The sequence below is a fragment of the Nyctereutes procyonoides genome, unplaced genomic scaffold (genome assembly GCF_905146905.1).
Source record: "Nyctereutes procyonoides isolate TBG_1078 unplaced genomic scaffold, NYPRO_anot_genome, whole genome shotgun sequence".
Classification (NCBI taxonomy): domain Eukaryota; kingdom Metazoa; phylum Chordata; class Mammalia; order Carnivora; family Canidae; genus Nyctereutes; species Nyctereutes procyonoides.
Genome location: NW_026575043.1, coordinates 44,479,795 through 44,498,790, shown reverse-complemented (window position 1 = coordinate 44,498,790; position 18,996 = coordinate 44,479,795). Strand labels below are relative to the sequence as shown.

The 18,996-nt window shown below is 52.0% G+C and overlaps 1 protein-coding gene across 1 annotated transcript in view; it reads left to right on the top strand.

The window, feature by feature from the left end:
* Window positions 1-18,996, top strand: part of MYO18B (myosin XVIIIB) — a 256,494-nt gene that overhangs the window by 76,879 nt on the left and 160,619 nt on the right. Inside the window, 6 exon segments of the mRNA XM_055323213.1 lie at window positions 1,865-1,945; window positions 3,974-4,121; window positions 11,331-11,490; window positions 14,279-14,462; window positions 15,472-15,694; window positions 18,827-18,936. Coding sequence (XP_055179188.1) covers window positions 1,865-1,945; window positions 3,974-4,121; window positions 11,331-11,490; window positions 14,279-14,462; window positions 15,472-15,694; window positions 18,827-18,936 — 906 coding nt within the window.

The following is an 18,996-nucleotide window of genomic DNA, read 5'->3' as shown; positions in this document are numbered from 1 at the left end:
CCGACTGAGCCACCCAGGTGCCTACCCTTTTGCTTATTTCTGATGATAAAAGCAACACATGTTCTTTATTTAAAAACTGGAAAGTGCATGGGACTGGCCCTAAGCAGAAAACAACCTCCTTTAGGAGCCCCACCACCCACAGGCAAGCACTGTTGCTGCTGTCTGTACTTTATACCACTTAATTTTCCATATATTGTCCTCTCTGCAGATTTCCGATCCTTCCCTACACACGATTTTGTTGTCTGCTACTTTCCTGTGTTATTCACGTATTCTTGTTCCATTTGCAACTTTTAGCAATCATGCTTTTCACTGGTTACATCCAATGCTGTCTCACCCCTCTTTTATGCATCTGGGTGATTTCCACGATGATGCTCTTGTAAACAACGCTGTGACGGGCATCTTCATGCACAGCCTCACCTGGACATTTCCGATGACTTTTGTATGGCGATCGTCGATAACCATAGTTTGTGCATGCTGCCTCTGACACCCAGTGCTCGGCCCAGCACTTGTGAGTTCCCCAGTAAATACTAGAAAAGTTTGGACTGAGTGACTAGCTTCTGATAAAGTTCTCACCGCAATTGCTGATGAGCCTGCAGGATGAACGTGTCTGGATGTTATTGGAATGTTAGTCTATCCCCTTTCTTCTCATCCAAAGCCTGAGCGGTGAGGATACAAACAAACAAATAGCCTGATTGGAAAAAAAGGCAAAAGATTTGAAGAGATATTCCTCCCTGCCGGCCCCCTAAAAAAAGACAGACACATGGCCAATAAGCATCCAAAATTTAAGGAACTGCAAATCAAAACACTGAGATACCACTTCATACCCTGTAGAATGAATAAGATCAAAAACCCCAGAAAATAGCAAGCAGCAAGCGTGGGAGGGGATGTAGAGAAATTGGAACCCATGTGCCTGGCTGGTGGGATTATAAAATAGAGCAGCCGCTGTGAAAAACAGTATGCTATTTTTCTGAAAAAAAAAAAAAAAAAGAAAATTAGAATTACCCTATGATCCAGCAGTTCTAACCGCGGGTATCTAACCCAAAAGAGTTGAAAGTAAGTTCTTGAATAGAAACATATATGCCCATGTGCACGGCAGCATTGCTCACAGTAGCCAAAGGGTAGAAGCAGCCCAAGTGTCTGTGGGTGGGTGCGGGCGTAAAGAAATGTGATCTATCCACACGATGGGCTCCTTATTATTCAACCATAAAGAGAAAGGAAAATCTGACCCATTCTGCAACGTAGATTGAACCTCCAGGACACTATACAGAGTGCAATAAGCCCATCACAAAAGGATGAATCCTGTATGACTCCACTCATGAGATACTTAAGAACAGTCAAATTCACAGAGACGAAAAGTGGAACGATGATTGCCAGGGGCTGGAGGGGGAGGAAGGGAGTGGATAGTCAGTGTCTAATGGAGACGGAGTCTCAGCTTTGCAAGATGGAAAAGTTCTGGAGGTGAGGGCCGGTGACAGTTGCACAACACATGAGTGAGCTTAATGCCGCTCACTGTGCACACCGAAAGGTAGATTTTTATGCCGCACGATTAGAAAATAATGTGGGCGCCTGGCAGGCTCAGAGAGGCAGAGACACAGGCAGAGGGAGAAACAGGCTCCATGTAGGGAGCCCCATTTGGGACTCGATCCCGGGACCCCAGGATCATTCCCTGAGCCAAAGGCAGACACTCAACTGCTGAACCACCCAGGTGCCCTGTAGAACTTACTTTAAAAAAAAAGATTTAAAAATGATAATAAAAAAAGGTGAAGGGGAGGTGACAGCCCTCACTTATCTCTCCTCCTCCAGAAGTTTTCCACCCTGTTTAGCTCACAGAAGGAACTAATGCTGAACTTTTGTCACTTTCCAGGAAGGTATTTCCGTGCCCTTTGACCTCCCAGAGACTTCCCCGGGGACCACGGTGGCTGTAGTGGACCAGAACCCTTCCCAGGTAAGGCAGGGCCCAGCAAACCGAGGCTCTCAGACACCACGTGGCAAATAACAAGATGACTTGAGCTTTTAAGCCACTAGCTGTCACTGCTGTTGGCCTTTGGAAACCCATGGGCATTGTTAAAACCGCTGAAGCTGGTGAACCCCTCTCCGCCTGGTCGGAGGGTGTGGTCCCGGGTGATGAATCCTCAAACCCCTTCAGCTTGAGAACTACCTCTCTACCTGATGTCTGACACCACGTCTCGCCAGCACTCACACCTGGCAGCCCGTGGTGAGCTGAGGGGACACCTGGGGGAAAGGTCTGGTGTTCAGATGCAGGTGCCATATCTGGAAGAGCCTGGGGGAAGGGGCCGATGGTGGATGGAAAATGGGGGCAACGCTGGGTCCACACATTTACAGGCTTTAGGTTGCAGGTATACCTGAGTCTTTACTGTCCCTATCCCGAGAGCTCCCTGGGGTGACCCCAGACCTCCTCTGCTCAACTGTCCCTCAGAACTGCCCCGAACCATTTCGCTCAGCTCACTCGGTTCTGGTCCAATCTCAGTGACCTTGAGCAAATCCCTTCACATCTCTGGGTCTCTCAAGTTTTTTCCGTCCCTAAAATGGGAACAATAGCATGCTCTGGGATGGTTGTGAATGTTTATGAGATGTGGCACACAGAGCAGCTGGCAGGGTGCATGGCATGTGCTAGGTGTCCCACAGGTCACATTTTCCTCCTGCCATGTGAGGCTGCCACTTTTGTCATTCTTTGTCTCCTGTTGGCCACCCCTGGCCTTCTCTTCCAAGCCTTCTCTTGGCTCCTAGTGGCCTGCACCTGCTCCTGCAAAGCACCCTTGTCCATGAGCCCTGCCGGTCACTACCTGTTTATGCTTCCAGCTGGCACCTCTTGGGCTGGTTCCCCCTCCCTATTGTGCTTCCTGACCTGGAAGAGGCAGGCCTGGAGGGGTGACCTGGGCAGTGTGAGGAGTGGGAGGAGGGGTGGGGGCACGGGGTTCCTTGGACGCTGGGGCAGTGGCTGGGAATAGCTACCTTCTGAGGATGGGCTGGCTGTTAAATTCAGCCCCGTAAAGAAAGGCAAGGTGAAGGCTCTGGATATCTGGGATCTGGTTCCTGTTCTGCCCCTGTGACTCTCTGTGTGACCCTGGATATGTCCCTTGTCCTTTCTGGGCCTCTTGGGGGCAAGGCCCAATATTTCCCAGCTGGGGTTCCCAGCTGCCCTGGTTTGCCAGTGACTTTGCTGGCTACAGCTCTGAAATCCTCATGCTCTGGGAGGTCCCTCAGTCCCAGTCGCCAAGGGACAGCCAGTCACCCCATGCATCATATGCATTTCCTCCATAACCCCTTGGTGACATTTTTGGTGATGCCGACTCACTGTGGGCCTCAGATGAGCTGCTTAGCATCTCCAGGGCTCTCTGGTTCCTAGAAACAAAACTTCAGAGTTGCCTAGATGGTTTCTGAAGCTCATGACTGGATTTCAAATTCCCATGCCTATGCTATTGAGCCAAGTTCGCCTTCTCTTCTAGAACATTCTTTGGGTACTCAACACCCCACTTTCCACTTAAGATCTTAGTTTAAAAAAATACAGACTTCTAAGAAGTGATGCAGATGGAATTAATCCTTTGATGTTTGGCTGTGCACAAATATACACAGCCGCCTGCGTGTATCTAGAATGCATGATTCACAGAGTGTGTTCCCTTGTTACTTCCCCGCTGCAGCCCTCTGACAAGGTATCGGCAGTCACCATTTTACATAAAAAGGAAATGAGCTCAGAGTGGTGCAGTAAGTTACCCAAGGTCACACAGGAGGTGAGGACAGAGGCCGGATTCGGACCTCCTGAAGCAGGGGGTAATAGTTTTGAGGTTTCCATACCGGAGTCTGGAGGTGAGTGGGAGCATGGATGTGGGCCGGCACGTCTGAGGCGTGATGCCAGGGACTCAGATCTTCCGACTCCCAGAGGTGGGAAGGGAAGCCCAGGACCAGCCTCTGTCTGGGATCAGGGCTCCACGGTGATCCTGGAATCTTCCCCCAGGTCCGCTTACCAGCCATTGGAGGTGCTGAGGATGCCAGGGGCCTTTTCTGGCTCTTGGATGAAGAGGTCCGGGTGGAGGGCTCCAGTGACAGCGTGGTGCTCGAACGTCTCTGTGCGGCCTTTGAGAAGAAAGGAGCTGGGGCCGGAGGTAAGAGAGTCAAGGCAAAGGACAAAGGGAGAAGGGCATTCTGTCCAGCCCGGGAGTTTGAATCTGTCCTTGTCTGCTGCAGAGAAAGCCCCAATAAGGCCTGTACGAGGTGAGGTGGGGTGTGGAGGCATCTGAGTGCATAGATGTCTGTGCCTATGCCTGTGTGTGCTTTCATTCATTTATTAATGAATGACATTTATCAATCAATTTAATTATTTATTAATCACTATTCAATCAATCATTTATCAACCAATTATCAATATAGTCAACACATGTATTGACTGGCTACTGTGTGCTGGGCACCACACTACCCAGATGAGCCAGCCATGAGATGTGGCCCATGTCTTCATCGGGGGAGGACATGGGGGGAAAGACTGGACAAGCAAACAGATAAGCCTGTCCCTGTCTGGTGAACCTTAGATGAAAGACCCTGGTGCTTGTCAGGCAGACCAAATTCTTCCAGGAGCCAGAGGGTCTCGGGGGGACAGACGTGCAGGCAAATCTGCCAAAGAAGAGGAGATACAGTGCAGGAAAACAAGGTTGGAGATGTTGTTGGGGCTCAGACCGCTGGAGGCCCTTGTGAGCCACACAAAAAACATTAGTCTCAGCCCTAGAGCTCTGAGAAGCCATGAAGGATTCCAGGCAGCAGGAGGTATGGTCAGATTTATGTTCTGGAAAGTTCATGCATGTGGTGGTATGGAAGGCAGTCAGGGAGGTGGGCGGAGCCTGGGGGTATTTAGCAGGTGGAACCCACAGCACCTGGCAAGGAGTTGGACTGGGGGGGGAGGGGAAATCATGACATCTAGATGGAACCACAGGTTGAATGCGGGCTTTGGCTTCATTCAGCCCCAAGTTCAAGTCTGACTCTCCATGTTTCACCAATGTGACTCTGAGCAAGCCTCGAATAACCCCAGATGGACTGCTCACATGAAGAGGGCTGGGGGGCGGGGGTCACCTGCCTTTCACCAGGATTTCTGCGACAATGATTGGGTGAGAGAGGTATCAGCTTTGTTTTCAGCCTCTGAGAGTAGTGAGGGAGCGCTGATGGATGAGCACCGAGCTGTTGATGGCGATGAAGACTGTTATCCCCGTCAGTTAAGGGGTTGGAGGAGTGATGTCCATTCTGCGCACTTGGCACGGTGCTCAGAGCTTCATGGAGGCCGTCTAATCAAATTCTGTCATCAGTCTGGTGGTTGATACTCTTCTCCCCCAAGATGAGGACACTGAGCTCCAGAGGGATGCTTGTAGAGATGTCTAAGGTCACCCAGAGGGGGAGTGTCAGCAGGCAGATGCAAAACGACGTCTGTCTGGATCGAAATCTCTCTTGTGACACTGCTGCCCCCCTCCACTCCACCCAGATGCCCTCAGGCATCAACGAAGGCAGATCCGCTTTGAGATCTTCCTGGTCCCCACTGGCCTGGCTCATTCATTCAGCAGTATTTATGGGGCACCTAACATGTGGCAGCCTCTGTCCTACGGCAGGACATACATCTCCAAAGAGGACAAATATCTCCGTCTCCATGGGGCTGACATTCTAGCAGAGGAGATGGATGATAAAATGAGGAAATCTGTGAGGATTGGGGGCCACAATTCTGGTTGAGATCACTAAGATGATCCAGGTTGGCAGAGAAGATGGTCCAGGCTTCAGCCGTGGGACACTCCAGTGTCAAGGCCTAGGGATAAGGCCAGGGACCAGGAAATGCAACAGAGGACAAGCAGCCAAGGAGGCAGGAAGGAAGCTGAGAGAGTGTGGCACTCTGGAAGCCACAGAAGGAGGGAGGGTACTGGCCTCACCTGGCCTCTCAGGTGAGGTGTGGCAGAGAAATAGCCATAGATTTGGCCACATGGAGGTCATTGGCAACTGGGACAAATGCCGTTTCCATGGAATGTTTGGGGTAAGCGTCCACCTGGAGTAGTTTATGGGAAACTCGGAAAAAAAATTGGAGAAAGACAGATGACAGCTCTCTTTGCTACTGTCTGCTGGGCTAGTGACAGCAAAAACCTGTACCCTAAAGGGACCAGCTGAGGCCTCTCTCTGGGACATTCACAGAGTTTTCCTGCACTGGCATCAGGACCAGACTTTCTGAGCAGAAACCACGGCAACATCTGAGGGCTTTGGCTACTCTCCCCAGTGCAAGCTCAGGACACCAGTACCCAAACGAATCCCAGAAGATTTGGCCTCACAAATGTGGTCGTCCCAGGGCTGACTTCGCCAGGCACAGAGCGTTTAGGGGCCCATGCACATGTTCTAATTTCTGTTAAAAGAAGAAGAAAAAAATGAACTTTTAGGTCAAATATGATATATATGTATATGTGTATATATGTACATGTATGTGTATGTATACGTGTACGTGTGTGTTAGGTATGGGCTGACTTGTATCCCACCTCAAATCCATGTGTGGAAGTCCCAGACTCCAGGAGTTCAGAATGTGCCTGCATTTGCTGTTTTTGGAGAGAGGGTCTTTAGAATGGTCATTAAAGTTAGGTGAGGTCTTAATTTCATGTGACCGGTGTCCTTAAAAGAAGAGATCAGGACTCAGATGTGCATGGAGCAAAAAGACAGGGAGAAGACAGCCAGCTACAAGCTCAGGAATGAAGCCTCATGGGAAACCAGCCCTGCCCATGCCTTGCACCTCCAGCCTCCAGCACTTTAAGAAAATACATTTCTATTGTTTAAGCCCCCCAGCTATGGTATCCCCAGTTATGGCAGCTGTAGCAGACTCATATAGGGTACTTATGTGTTACTAGTATTATTTTATTATTTGCCTTGATATCAACAGTCATGAAATAAAACTTTTTAAAAAATATTTTATTTATTTATACACGAGAGACATACAGAGAGAGGCAGAGGGAGAAGTAAGCTCCCCAGAGGGAGCCCAATGTGGGACTCACATCCAGGACCCCGGGGTCACGACCTGAGCCAAAGGCAGATGCTCAACCACCAAGCCACCCAGGAGCCCCAATAACTTTTATATATTTTAATGGAAGAAGGGGCAGCCTATGAAGACAAAAGTGCCCAGGAGCCGAGCAAGTCATGATGCAGCCCCGGACTGCTGTCACCTTGCAGGGTCCTAGAGCTTTACTGGCTCCCAGGGATGATTACCTCTCCTCTCTCGAGGTCACCTCTATCCTCTGAAGTACACCTGCCTCTTGACCAGCTGGGGAATGAGGATGGAGAGGCAGAGAGAATGGCTAGGAGTGAACCCTTAGTCTAAGCGTCGGATTGTGGGTGCTAATGCACCCCACAGCAGGGTCGCTGAGGCCTCAGAGAAGCCAGGTGGCTTATAGGGCCCTGGAGGCATCCAAAATGAGAGCAAGTGCTGGGCCTGGGAGTCCTGTCTCCAAAGGCCACACAGACCTGCCACCCTTCTCTGGGCTCTGAAAGCAGCCCCTATATTTGGAGAATGACACCAGGGCTTGGGAGTGCTTTTGTGGAGTGGAGGAGGAACATCCCTCAGATCCTCAGGAAGCCAGAAGCCTGAGCTATTAAAAGCTCAACCGGGGACGCCTGGGTGACTCAGTAGCTGAGCGTCTGCCTTTGGGATCGAGTCCCACATCGGGCTCCCTGCATGGAGCCTGCTTCTCCCTCTGCCTGTGTCTCTGCCTCTCTCTCTGTGTCTCTCATGAATAAATAAATAAAATCTTTACAAAAAAAAAAAAAAAAAGCTCAGCAAGGTTTTAAACCCCAGAGATTTGGGCTGGATCCCAACTCTACTACTTGAGGGCAATGTGTGTGACTTCTGGGAAGCCACTTCCGCAGCCTGTAAAATAGGAATAATGGTGACACCCCCCCCCCAGGGGGCTCGTGTGAGGATGGAGGAACTAATGTGTGCAAAGCCCTTCTACATCCTCCTCCCTCCCCTTTGTGCTTAGAGGGCCCCTCCTCAGAGACCTTCCAGGCCTTGTCTGAAGCTGTTCCTTCTGTAGCTCCATTGACCCAGCCTGACTCCCTGGTTCTTTCCCTCAGGGGCCTCTCGGGGCTCATTCACTTTCCTGTCCTCTTTCCCCCGACCAGCCTGTGTGACCGTGGAGCGCACAGGGCGCACCTATGCTCCTTGCTGTCTCCTCTTGGCCTGGAACACAGCAGGGCGTCTGTGGACATCTGCTGTTTTCCCTTCCTCTCTCCTCACCTGCTCTGTTCCAGTCACTGTTCCAGCCACCCCGCTGCCTTGGCTACTCCTCAAACTTGCCGAGCACACTTCCACCTCAGGGCCTCGCACTGGCAGTTCCCTCTGCCTGGAATGCTCTTCCGCCATGTTTCCACGTGACCGGCTCCCTCACCTCCTACGGGTCTCAGGGGCCTGCCTGACCATGTTGTGAAAAGTAATGACCTCTCTCCACCCGTACCCTGGGCCCCCCTTCCCCTGCTCTTCCTGTCTCCCCTGCAGCCCTCATGCCAGACAGCTCGCATCTGTCCTCACGGGAACGTCAGCTCGTCAGGGCAGGGGTTAGCTGCCCCCCTTCAGCACCCAGGATGGCATTGGCCCGAAGACCCCAACAAATCCTTGGTATAGAAGAGATGAATATGGAAAAAGACCCCAATCCAGAATCAAAGGAGGTGGATTTCTCCAAAGGGATGTTTCCTGTCCTGACTTTCAGGCAAATGACACAGAGGAGGCTCAGAAGGAGAAGGTCACATAGGGCATGGTGGGGGCAGGCAGGGATCCGCAGAGATCTGTGGTCCCCTCTCCTCCTGTGAGGCCTGACCTGCCACGCCCAGACACCCCCAGCAGGATGCTCTGGTGCTGGCCGCTCCCAGGAGGGTACTGTTAACATTTGTTGTCCTGACCAGACAGAGATAGACTCATTACTTCAGATATTTTGGTTAAAAAAAAAAAAAAGGTCTTTTGTTTCTAGGGCTTTCTGATGAGCTCTGAGTTAATGAGAATGCTGTCTCGTAACCCAGCGCTTGCTGTTACCTCTCCACTGAGTGTCTTGGGTGAGCAGCGGGCAGCCCCGTGGAGCACAGGACCAGCCGACAGTCAGGTGACAGGCTTCTGCAGCACAGACATAGAGGGTGGTTGCCGGGGGCACGGTGCCCCAGAAGCCCCAACCCCAGTCTGGGGGGGTTGGGGTCCTGGAGAGGTGATGGTGCAGGGCCACAACAGAGATATACTGGGTCAGGCTCTGTATGGGGCTCCTGAGAGCAAACACTGCCCATGAAATGCTTGGATGAACAAACTGTGTTGAAACCACCTCCTGAAGAAAGGGAAGAGTGAGAGAACCGAGCAGAGCAGCCCCCTGGGAGCCGGGGAGTGGTTTCCTGGGGCGAACCCGGGAGGAAATGTGACGCTTCTCCTCTTTGTGTATCAGGCCACCAACGGGGATGAACACAGGCTTTGGGCCATCAGACCAGTGTCTTCATCCTGGCTCTGCCCCACGAGCTGTGCCACTTTAGCCAAGTGGTCTCATCTCTGAACCTCAGTGTTACCTTCTAGAAAACCAGCCCAGCAATGCTCACTTCAGGGACCCGAGAGGTGACATCATGCCTGAGTGCATGTCCAGCAGAGGCCGGTGGGGTCTCAGCAAACAGGACTCTCTCACCTTTGGCCCCCCTCCCCAAATGCTCTTGGGGTCCTCATTCAGAGCCCAGCTCTGTGCTAGCCGCTAGACATGATGATGAATGAACATGGTCGCTGCCCTCAAGCTGCTTCCAGTCCAGTCTGGGGAGTGGCCATGCAAACAGATACCTCGGACGTTGTACAGGCAGCGTGGACGTACAGGCCAGACCCAGGTGGGCGCTGTGTCACCTGGCTTTCATTGGAAGGTGACCCCTTGAGGGCAGGGACTGCATGGCTCCAAAGGCCTCCTGGAAGCCCTTGATGACGGGACACTTGACTTCACTAGAAGCCTCCCTTGCTGGTAACTTCAGTCAGCTGGGTATCGAGCTCAAAGACCTCCAGGAAGCCAAGCCCATGCAGAACCTGTGTCCCGTGCTCGTCGGAAGCCTGCAGACTCTCCGACTGCGGTGACTGTGTACGGAGTTCCAAGAGATGCGAGTTTCGTGTTTCCTCCCTCACTGCGGCATAGAAGTGGCAAATTAGCATTTGAGGGAGGGATGGGGGCCCTGGAACATGCTGGCACGTTGACAGGAGGAAGACGGGAACTCACGGACATTCAGAATACGTACAAGAACCGGAACAGTATGACCACTCCTGAGGGTAATGGGTCTGGGGCCATTACTCAACCCAAGAGCATCACTGCAAGTAGAGCGATATGATTAATGACCAGGATCCCACCCTCCCTCCCTCCCCCCATCCCTACCTTCCCTCTCCCCCTCCCTCAGTCCCTTCCTCCCTTCCTTCCACATGTACTCCTGGACTCCATTCATGTACCAGGCAGTATGCTGAGTGCTAGGATTTGGAGATGAGCACTTGGCTCTAGAACACTGGCATAAGATCGAATGCAAGAAATGGCTGTGACACCCACTACAGTTTACCGAGTGACAGCTGAGTGCCAGGCACCATGCTAACATACTTTAAGCACATTATCTCCTTTAAGCTTTGTGCCATCCTGGGAGGTATATATATAATTTACATTTTATAAGGGAAGAGACTGAGGGTCAGTGATTTAAGATGCTTGGCCCTTGTCACACAGTAGTAAATGGTAGCGTCAGGACTTGAATGCAGGCCTTCTCTCGAAGCTCCAGGCCTTTTTGTTTTTCTGGCCTGGACCCCGCAACCAAGTGCGTGTCAACATCTCCCAAGAGTATGCTATGCCTTTAATTGGTTGGTACCATTCAGGACGCTTTTCGGTGGCACACAAATATTTTCAAAATATTTAATGGTTGTATACTTATTTCCAGAAAATAGAGCATGCACACCAAACCTGTCGTGTAATGCTTCATTATGAAGTGGATTCACCTGTTTATAAATGTTGGCCTATTTAAAGAAAATATCAAGTAAATAACAACCCAGGTGGTACATGGGTATGGCAAAAATCATCAACACTGTATGCACTGAAGATATTTGGGGAAAACAGATATCCTGTGTTTCAGAAAGCAGGAGGAATAGATTCTAGGTTAGAAATAATGCGTGGACATGCGTACACCAGGAGTGATGCGGGTGCCCAGAACTGTTAGCTTTCGCTACCTGGAAATATACTTAAATGAAAAAAGTGTGTTGTTGGTGTTGCCAAGTGATTGTGGAGTGTCACCGCCCCCACCGCCCCCTGCACGCCCCAACACTCATGTGCTAGGTCTGCTTTCAGGGACCTCTGCCCTCCGGTCCTGTGAGCAGCCCCTCCAGTTCGAGATTTTCCACCAGCTAGGACAGGACCCCGTGCGCTACGACCTCACAGGCTGGCTCCATAAGGCCAAGCCCAACCTTTCAGCCCTGGATGCCCCCCTGGTCCTGCAGCAGTCAAAAAGGTGAGTGCAGCCAGGGATAGGGACAAGCCAGGGGCATTCAGGGCTCTGCAGTTCCCTCCCCACCGGGGCCACGCGGTCTCAACAACCCAGTGAGGGAGGGTCAGTCCAGCAACCCCATCCCTCAAATGCCATGTGTCCCTGGAGCCAGCACAAGTCTAGCCAAAGAGAAAAGCTGGCCTTCTGTGGGTGGGGAGAGAGAGTAAGGGTAGCACAAAAGCTAGAAAACTGAGCCTTCTTATTTTGGCTGTTTGCCTTTCTTTCATTAAGTATCTGGGAGATGATGTGACTGGAACGATTTTATGGACATCCTAGAACTAGGGGCTCATAAAACGGAAACGATAACATTTTGTGGTGTTAAAAAAAAAAAGCGCACTGCATTCCCTGACGGCTGTGCTCAGAAGTGCTGGCAGCAAGCGCGGCCTGCAGGCCACAGTTACTGGAAAATGCTTCTGTGGGTGTGTGCATGTGCATGCCAGTATGCATGCTGATCCTCCCAGCTTTGCTGCTGGAGCCTTGCAGGGGCAGAGCTAGGGCACCAGAGAGAAACCGAGAGCACCAGGCAGGTGCTGGGGACGTGTGAAGGGGGAGGAGGCACGTACTGGCTACCCATGCTGTGAAGGCCCCAGGCAGTGGAGGGGCCTTCCTTTGATCACGCAGGAAAAGAGAGGCAGCACCGGCATCCATTTGGGTCTACATGGTCCTTGCAGAAGTTCTTGGCATGTGGGTCTGAGTCGATTGGAAAGCCCGTATGTGGGTTCAAGGGCACGCAGTTCGTGTAAGGAGGTCAAGCTGGGGTGGGGTGGGGTGGGGCACCAGAAGGAAGGTCCATGAGCACACAGAGGACAGTGTGGAGAGCCAGGGGACCTGAGTGAAGTCCTAGCCCTGCCGCTGCTCACCTGGGTGACTGCGGGCAGTCACTTTCTCTCCCCTGGGTTTGTTTGCTTGTTTTGCTTCCTCCACCATAAAATGAGTGTTTGTTGGCCTGGGCTGTGAATCGGGCGGATACTGCACACCTTGGGGTCAGGCAGTTATTCAACTTCTGCTTTCACCACTTTCAAGCTGCATGATGCGGGCCTCAGTTTCACATTCTGAGAAGTGGGAATGGTGGGGCCAGGAGTATGTGTGTGCTCTGAGGCTTTGTGGCTTATTAAGGAGCCTGGTTCACTGCAGGCCCTCACTGCACACCTGTGGCCTCATGAGTCCTCCTGCTCTAACATCCCACGGCCTGCATCCCCTGGGCAAGAGATGGGGGATTAGGAAAGAGGGAGGCCAAGCTTTGTTGATCTGACGGCCCAGCGAGTTAGGGACATTCTGGGAGGAAGGAACCATGTGTGTAAGGTCATGGCCCGTGGGAGTGAAAGAACCCAGCAGGTTTGAGGGTAAATTCCATGAGGATGTCTTGTGTGCTTGAGAGCGAAGCATTGGTGATTTTTGAGAGCAGACAGTGCTTTTTTTTTTTTTTTTTTTTTTTTTTTTTTTTTTTTTTTTGTAGAATGTGGTTTTATCCCCAGGAGTGCCAGATTCCCCAGATTCACTGCTGGTCTAACATTCCAATTTGCGGGTCTCACCCCATCTCTCAGGGGACTTGTTTTGCCGGTAGGCTTCCCTGGAGGTGCCTATGCACACTAAAGTTCCACTGCTTTGGTCAAATTCAATCATTCCACATATATCAAGCGAAGACCCAAAGCAGACATGACCTGTCCAGGGGTACATTTTCCCCTAAAAACTACAAGTCAGATCCCACCCTAGAGATGGGGCAGCCCACATATGGGGCTCAGGGCTATGGGCAGCCTCTTCTCCCTCTGCCAGGGGTTGGTGCCCACAGCCTGAGGGCCCTGACCTCTCCTCTCACAGCTCCTGCTTCCAGGGGGGATCCTGCAGCTCCTTCCCAGCTTCTTATTTTAATGCCAGTGACGTCAAGCCATTGGTAATCTTTGTGGCCTGCCATGCATTTAACCACTTTAAGTACCTTTGGATCGTGTGGATGAAGATCCTCAATAGTTTGGATAGTCTGGGGAGGCATAGAGGGAGGTGGATAACGCACCTTCAGGGCTGGGGACGGTGCAGTCTGGACTTGGAGAAAGTGATGGAAATTGTCTGCATGCTTTCACTGGAGGGGAGGGGATGGATGGGACCTGGGAGGCACCAGGCCTTCTCTGGGTTCCAGCCCCATCCAGGGCACAGCAGGGTCTTCCTGGCCTTCTTCACCCTTATTGGCCCAAACGGGAAGGCAAGGCAGCTCAGATTTATCAGAGCAGATGCTCAGGGAGCCCCGGCCCCACAGCTGTGTGTTACAGGAGTACTGAGAAGGCCCCCTCTGCCGCTGGATATTGGGCCAGGCATTTCACTGATGCTCTTGTGGGGCCTCTTCAGGCCCTGACTTAGTCATTCTTGTATGAACTATAGAGTAAGCGCCTACTATGTGCCAGACCTAGGGGCCTACTATGTGCTGGACCTGTTCTAGGGAGAACCCAGATGGCTTTGCTCTCTAAGAAAGTGCAGGCTCAGTGGGATTCCTACAGGCCTCTTAGTGACAACAATATCCAGCTGGGCTTCTTGCTGCTCTTGCTGTTCTAAAGTCAGAGGAGGGGGAGGCCTGGAGAAACAAGCTGGCATTTGCCGTGAAGCAAAGACTTGTCTGGCAGAAGGGACTGCAGATAAAAGCGTAGCAGCCAGGATGTGTGACTCAAGGGGTGGATTCAGGGAGCAGGTTAGCAAGAAGCAAGCAGGGGGACCCATTCTCTGTGAGTCCTTAAAGTCCTTCTCTCTTCCCCGTCCTACCTGCCAGGGAGGATCTGAGGCTCCTATGCCAGCCCCGGGCCAAGGTGCCCCCTGTGTGCCGGGCCGTGGCTGGCCTGGAGGGCACCTCCCAGCAGGCCTTGCAAAGGAGCTGCGCCGTGAGGAGGGCGTTTGCTAGCAGCTTTGCCACGGTGAAGAGGAGAGCCCCGTGCTCCCAGATCAAGCTACAGATGGTGAGCAGGAGCCCCAACTCCATGGAGCCCTGGCCTCCACTGCCACTCCTTCTCCAGGATGAGTTATCGGCCCACATCATCTTGAAACTCCTCCGCGAGCCTGCAGGGGCAGACCTCACCCTGCCTTCCATGGAGGAGGAAGCTGAGGCTCAGAGCAGCAGAGAAACGTCCACCATCAAATACCTGGGGAGTTATCTATCCACATCCAAGGCCAAAGCCTAGGTTCCTCTGTGTGGCCTTGAGCAGCTTTGGAAAGTCCCAGGATCCTCAAATACCCTCTTTTTTTTTTTAAGATTTTATTTATTTATTCATGAGAGACAAAGAGAGAGAGGCAGAGACATAGGCAGAGGGAGAGGCAGGCTCCCTCTGAGGAGCCTGATGTGAGACTCATTCCGCAGACCCTGGGATCACACCCTGAGCCAAAGGCAGACGCTCAACCACTGAGCCACCCAGGCATCCCCTCCGAATACCTTCTTGACAGGGTGACGAATATCACAGCAAAACCCCGCCCTGTCTCAGCTCTCACATGCCTCATTTTCACCACGAGGCTCTCCTTGGGGAAGGCAGCAGGATCTACAACTGGATGGAAATTCATCCAATAACAAATGAGAATGCCTTGGTGGGTCAGTGGTCAGTCTGAGTCCAGAGGGTGGGGCATGGGGAGAACACATTTTGGGGGAAAAAAACAAATCCTCATAGCTTATTAAACAGAAGAAGCCTGTAGGCCTGGGTCCTGGCTTCTAGCCTGCCTCTTTTGCTAGGGGTCTGGGTGACATGGGGTCTTGCTTGCCCTCAGTCTCCCCAGTGCTTACAAGGGCTGTTAGAACAGCCCTTTCCCCCTTTTTTCTCATGAGCATCAATCAGGCCGTAGATAGGCATAGTCCTTGGCATAGGACATGGAGACCCCCAAGGATGCCCAGGTGAGGCTGAATGTACATTTGGGGAGCATCCCTGTCCATATCATCCCAAAGCAGCGGGCCTTGACATCCCTCTCTCCTCTTGGTCCTAGGATGCATTGACCAGCATAATTAGACGGTCCCAGGTACACTTCATCCATTGCCTTGTGCCAGGCCCTGTTGGGGAAAGCAGGGTTGGGCAGGGGCCTCTGACCCCACCACAGACTGGCAGAGATAAGCCAGGGACAGGCGGACTGCTGACCTTGGACATCCCGGCACTGAGGGTGCAGCTTGCGGGGTCCCACATCCTGGAGGCACTGCGTCTGCACAGGGCAGGTAAGAGACAGCCAGGGAGTGGGCACCTTATGTCTGAGTCCATGGACATGCCCACTGACCGGTAGCACCCAGGGACAGGAGCACCAGCTGTATGCCAGCAGCTCATGTCTGGGAAATGGAACGCTAGGCATATGGATCAGCATATGCAAAGGCCCAGAGGCAGGGAAGAGCCTGGATTTTCAGGGACTGGGGTTCAAAATGCAGGGCAGTTGTGGCTGATGCGGCAGGCCATCCACCAAGGAAGGCCGTGAGGGCCAATTTTGGAGGTTTGGCTTTCAGCGGGTCAAGCTAAGGTGGTAAGGAGGTGGCAGGGGCTGGATGGGATTTTAATCCGAGAAACAAAGTCTTTAGGTCAATATTTCAGAAAGTAAGCCTGCACCCAAGCTTTCCACATAAGCTCATTTTAGTAGCTAAGTTCGCTCTGAATCCTTCTGATTCTTTTCTGCCTCTGGGACCCCAGGAGCCACCGAGTGGATTCCCCTCCTTGACATTAGAAATGGCTCAGGCACGGTCACAGTCTCTGCAGGGGACGGGGTAGCTGGGGTGGGGTGGGGGGAGGCTGGTGAGGGGGGCACCTGTTCATTTAACTTCTCTGTGGTCACTGATGCCCGGCTTGTGGCTGTGGTCCCATTTCCTCCTGCCGCATTAATAGCCAGCACCCAGAGCACTAGGTATGTGACACACAGGCTGGAAGCAGCTGGAAGCAGAGAAGAGACCCTCACTTCTCTGAGCATCTCATTGATTTTTCCTCTTGCCTGCACAACCGCAAGCGAAGGGTGACAGATAATGTCACAGGGGAAGAGCAGAATGGTCACAGCGGTGGCCAATCGATTCAGCCCGGCTGGCTGACTGGCTGGCTGGCTGGCTGGCAGGAGGCGCTGGGCCTTTGCAGACGCCGTGGACTATCCGTTAGGAGCCCTGCATGCAGGCTTGGGTCCGCTGTCCCTTCCCAGTCCTCGGCCTTCGGTCCTCTCCGCGGTGTCTGCCCTGTGCATTCTCAGTGCAGCCCGCCTGGGGCAGGATAAGTTTTCCAACCAGGTAAAGATTTGATGCCTCATGGTGGAACTTTCCGATTTTCTGCCTCCCTGGCCTGGTTAGTTCCTCATTTTTCTGCTCAAAGTGGTTTCTGTCTCTCTTACACTGTATAAGAAATATGTCTGTGCACATGTGGATATACACACCTATCAAATATTTATGAATTTGAATTCGTGCATGTTTGGTGCATTTATGCATATACCCACATGCACACATAATGCACACGTATGTGGGCAGGGTATCGAGTGCCTACGATGTACTGGCACTGTGTCATTACATATATTAACTGACGTCATCCTTACCAAGCCCTTAGCACAGCACCTGGCATATAGCAAATGCTCATCACACATTACGCATTGGACAGCCTGGTGGGCGTGGCTCAGATCCCGGAGCCGGTCAGCCTGGGCTTGGCTGTGGCCGGCACCGAGTGAGACCCCGGATCATGCCTCTCTTTCGTCTGCCCTAATAGCTCAGGTCTCAGGTTGCTAATGAGCAGTTTGATGAGTTAATAAAGACTTCATAGAAGAATTTCCTGGATGTGGGAAAGCATCCATACATGTTAGCATCTTTTACTACATAAATCATCAGATTCAATCCTTATGGTGACCCCATTCTTACCTGACAAGTGAAGAACTTAAATTTCAAAGAGATGGGGTCATTCGTGATGGGTCAGAGGGCAAAGAAGGGTAAAAATGGGACGTGAACCCACATCAATCTGACCTGAAAGTGCATGCTTATAACCTCCTACCCCCATCTCTGTGTGGTCAGCATCCTGTGAACCTGGCCTAAGGCCCTTCTTCCCCCAGGAAGTCTTCCTAGATTCACCGCACATATCCACCACCATCACTCTGCCTCATGCTTCATGTATTTGGCTTCTTGTGAAGTCTCAAAGTAGAGTCAGATTTTACCAGACTTTCTGCCCCATCCAGCCAGTTTCCATTTATTTATTTATAATTTTTTTAAAAGATTTTATTTATTTATTCATGAGAGACACACACACACACACACACAGAGGCAGAGACAGGCAGAGGGAGAAGCGGGCTCCATGCAGGGAGCCCGACATGGGACTCGATCCCAGGTTTCCAGGATCACACCCTGGGCTGTAGGCAGCGCTAAACTGCTGCACCACCGGGGCTGCCCGCCAGTTTCCTTTTAAACAATTGAGCGTTTTCTATGGCCCTTGTATCCAGGACCAAGTCCAAACATTGAGGCCTGGAGTTTGACTTCAAGTTCCTTTGGGATCTTGTCCCTGCTCATCTTTGACCTCATTGTTGGCTACTCTCCAGTGGATTAGTTACAGTTACTGTCTGGGTCTAAATCCCAGCTGAGGGAGTTTCTATCCATGTCACTTTGGGCTAGGTGACTCGAACTCTCCAGGCCTCAGTTTCCACGTCTACAAAATGGGTACAATGATGGTGGCCCCTGACTGTCTATAACACAAGGAAGTTGTTAACCTCATGTCTTGTGCACATAAGCGCTGTGACCAAGCATCCCACCCTTGTGTGACCCCTGTCTGGCTCCCTCTGCTGAGACCTCCCTTCCATACTCACTCCTGTGCCAAACTCTTCTGGCTACTTCAGAGGTTGGCTCTAATGTCACCTCTCTGGAGTTTTCCAGAGGCCTCTGCCCAGGTTCCACACAGAATATACCTGTGTCCATCCTACATGTTAGATTTGTAAAACCCCCACATGCAGTATTTCCCACATGCAGTCTATGGGGTGGTCATACATAGTGGACCCCCCCCCAAAATTTTTTCCCATGTCAAACAGGTTTTAAGTAAAGCCAATCTGGCAGCTTCCCTGCAGTGGCCCGCAGAGCCTTTGGCATCGATGCTGGCACACGGTGTGACCCTCCAGAGGGCAAATCTGTGGAATGTTTCATAGGGTTTGTGTTCTGAGGAACACATTTGGGAAATGCTGGTTGAACCCAATCTCCGATGTTGACAAATGGGGAAACTGAGACCCTAAAAAGTCAGTCCACCCACAAGTTCGCTGTCAGGTTGGGAGCAGGGTGGAGGCTGCCGGCGAGGCCAGGCCCTGAGCTGGTCTTCTCACTTGAACCCCTTGTTCTTCTGCTTGCTCTGGGCCCTCCTCCCAGGCTATGCTGAGCACGTGGGACTCACTCAGTTCCGCCGGCGATTCCAGATGCTCGACCCTCTCCTCGCAAAGAAGCTCATGTTGGCCTCTGAAGGAATAGACGAGAGGAAGGTATGTGGGGCAATGCAGGAGGGAGTGGGTCCCTGGGTGCTTCTGTTCCAGAGGGGGTTG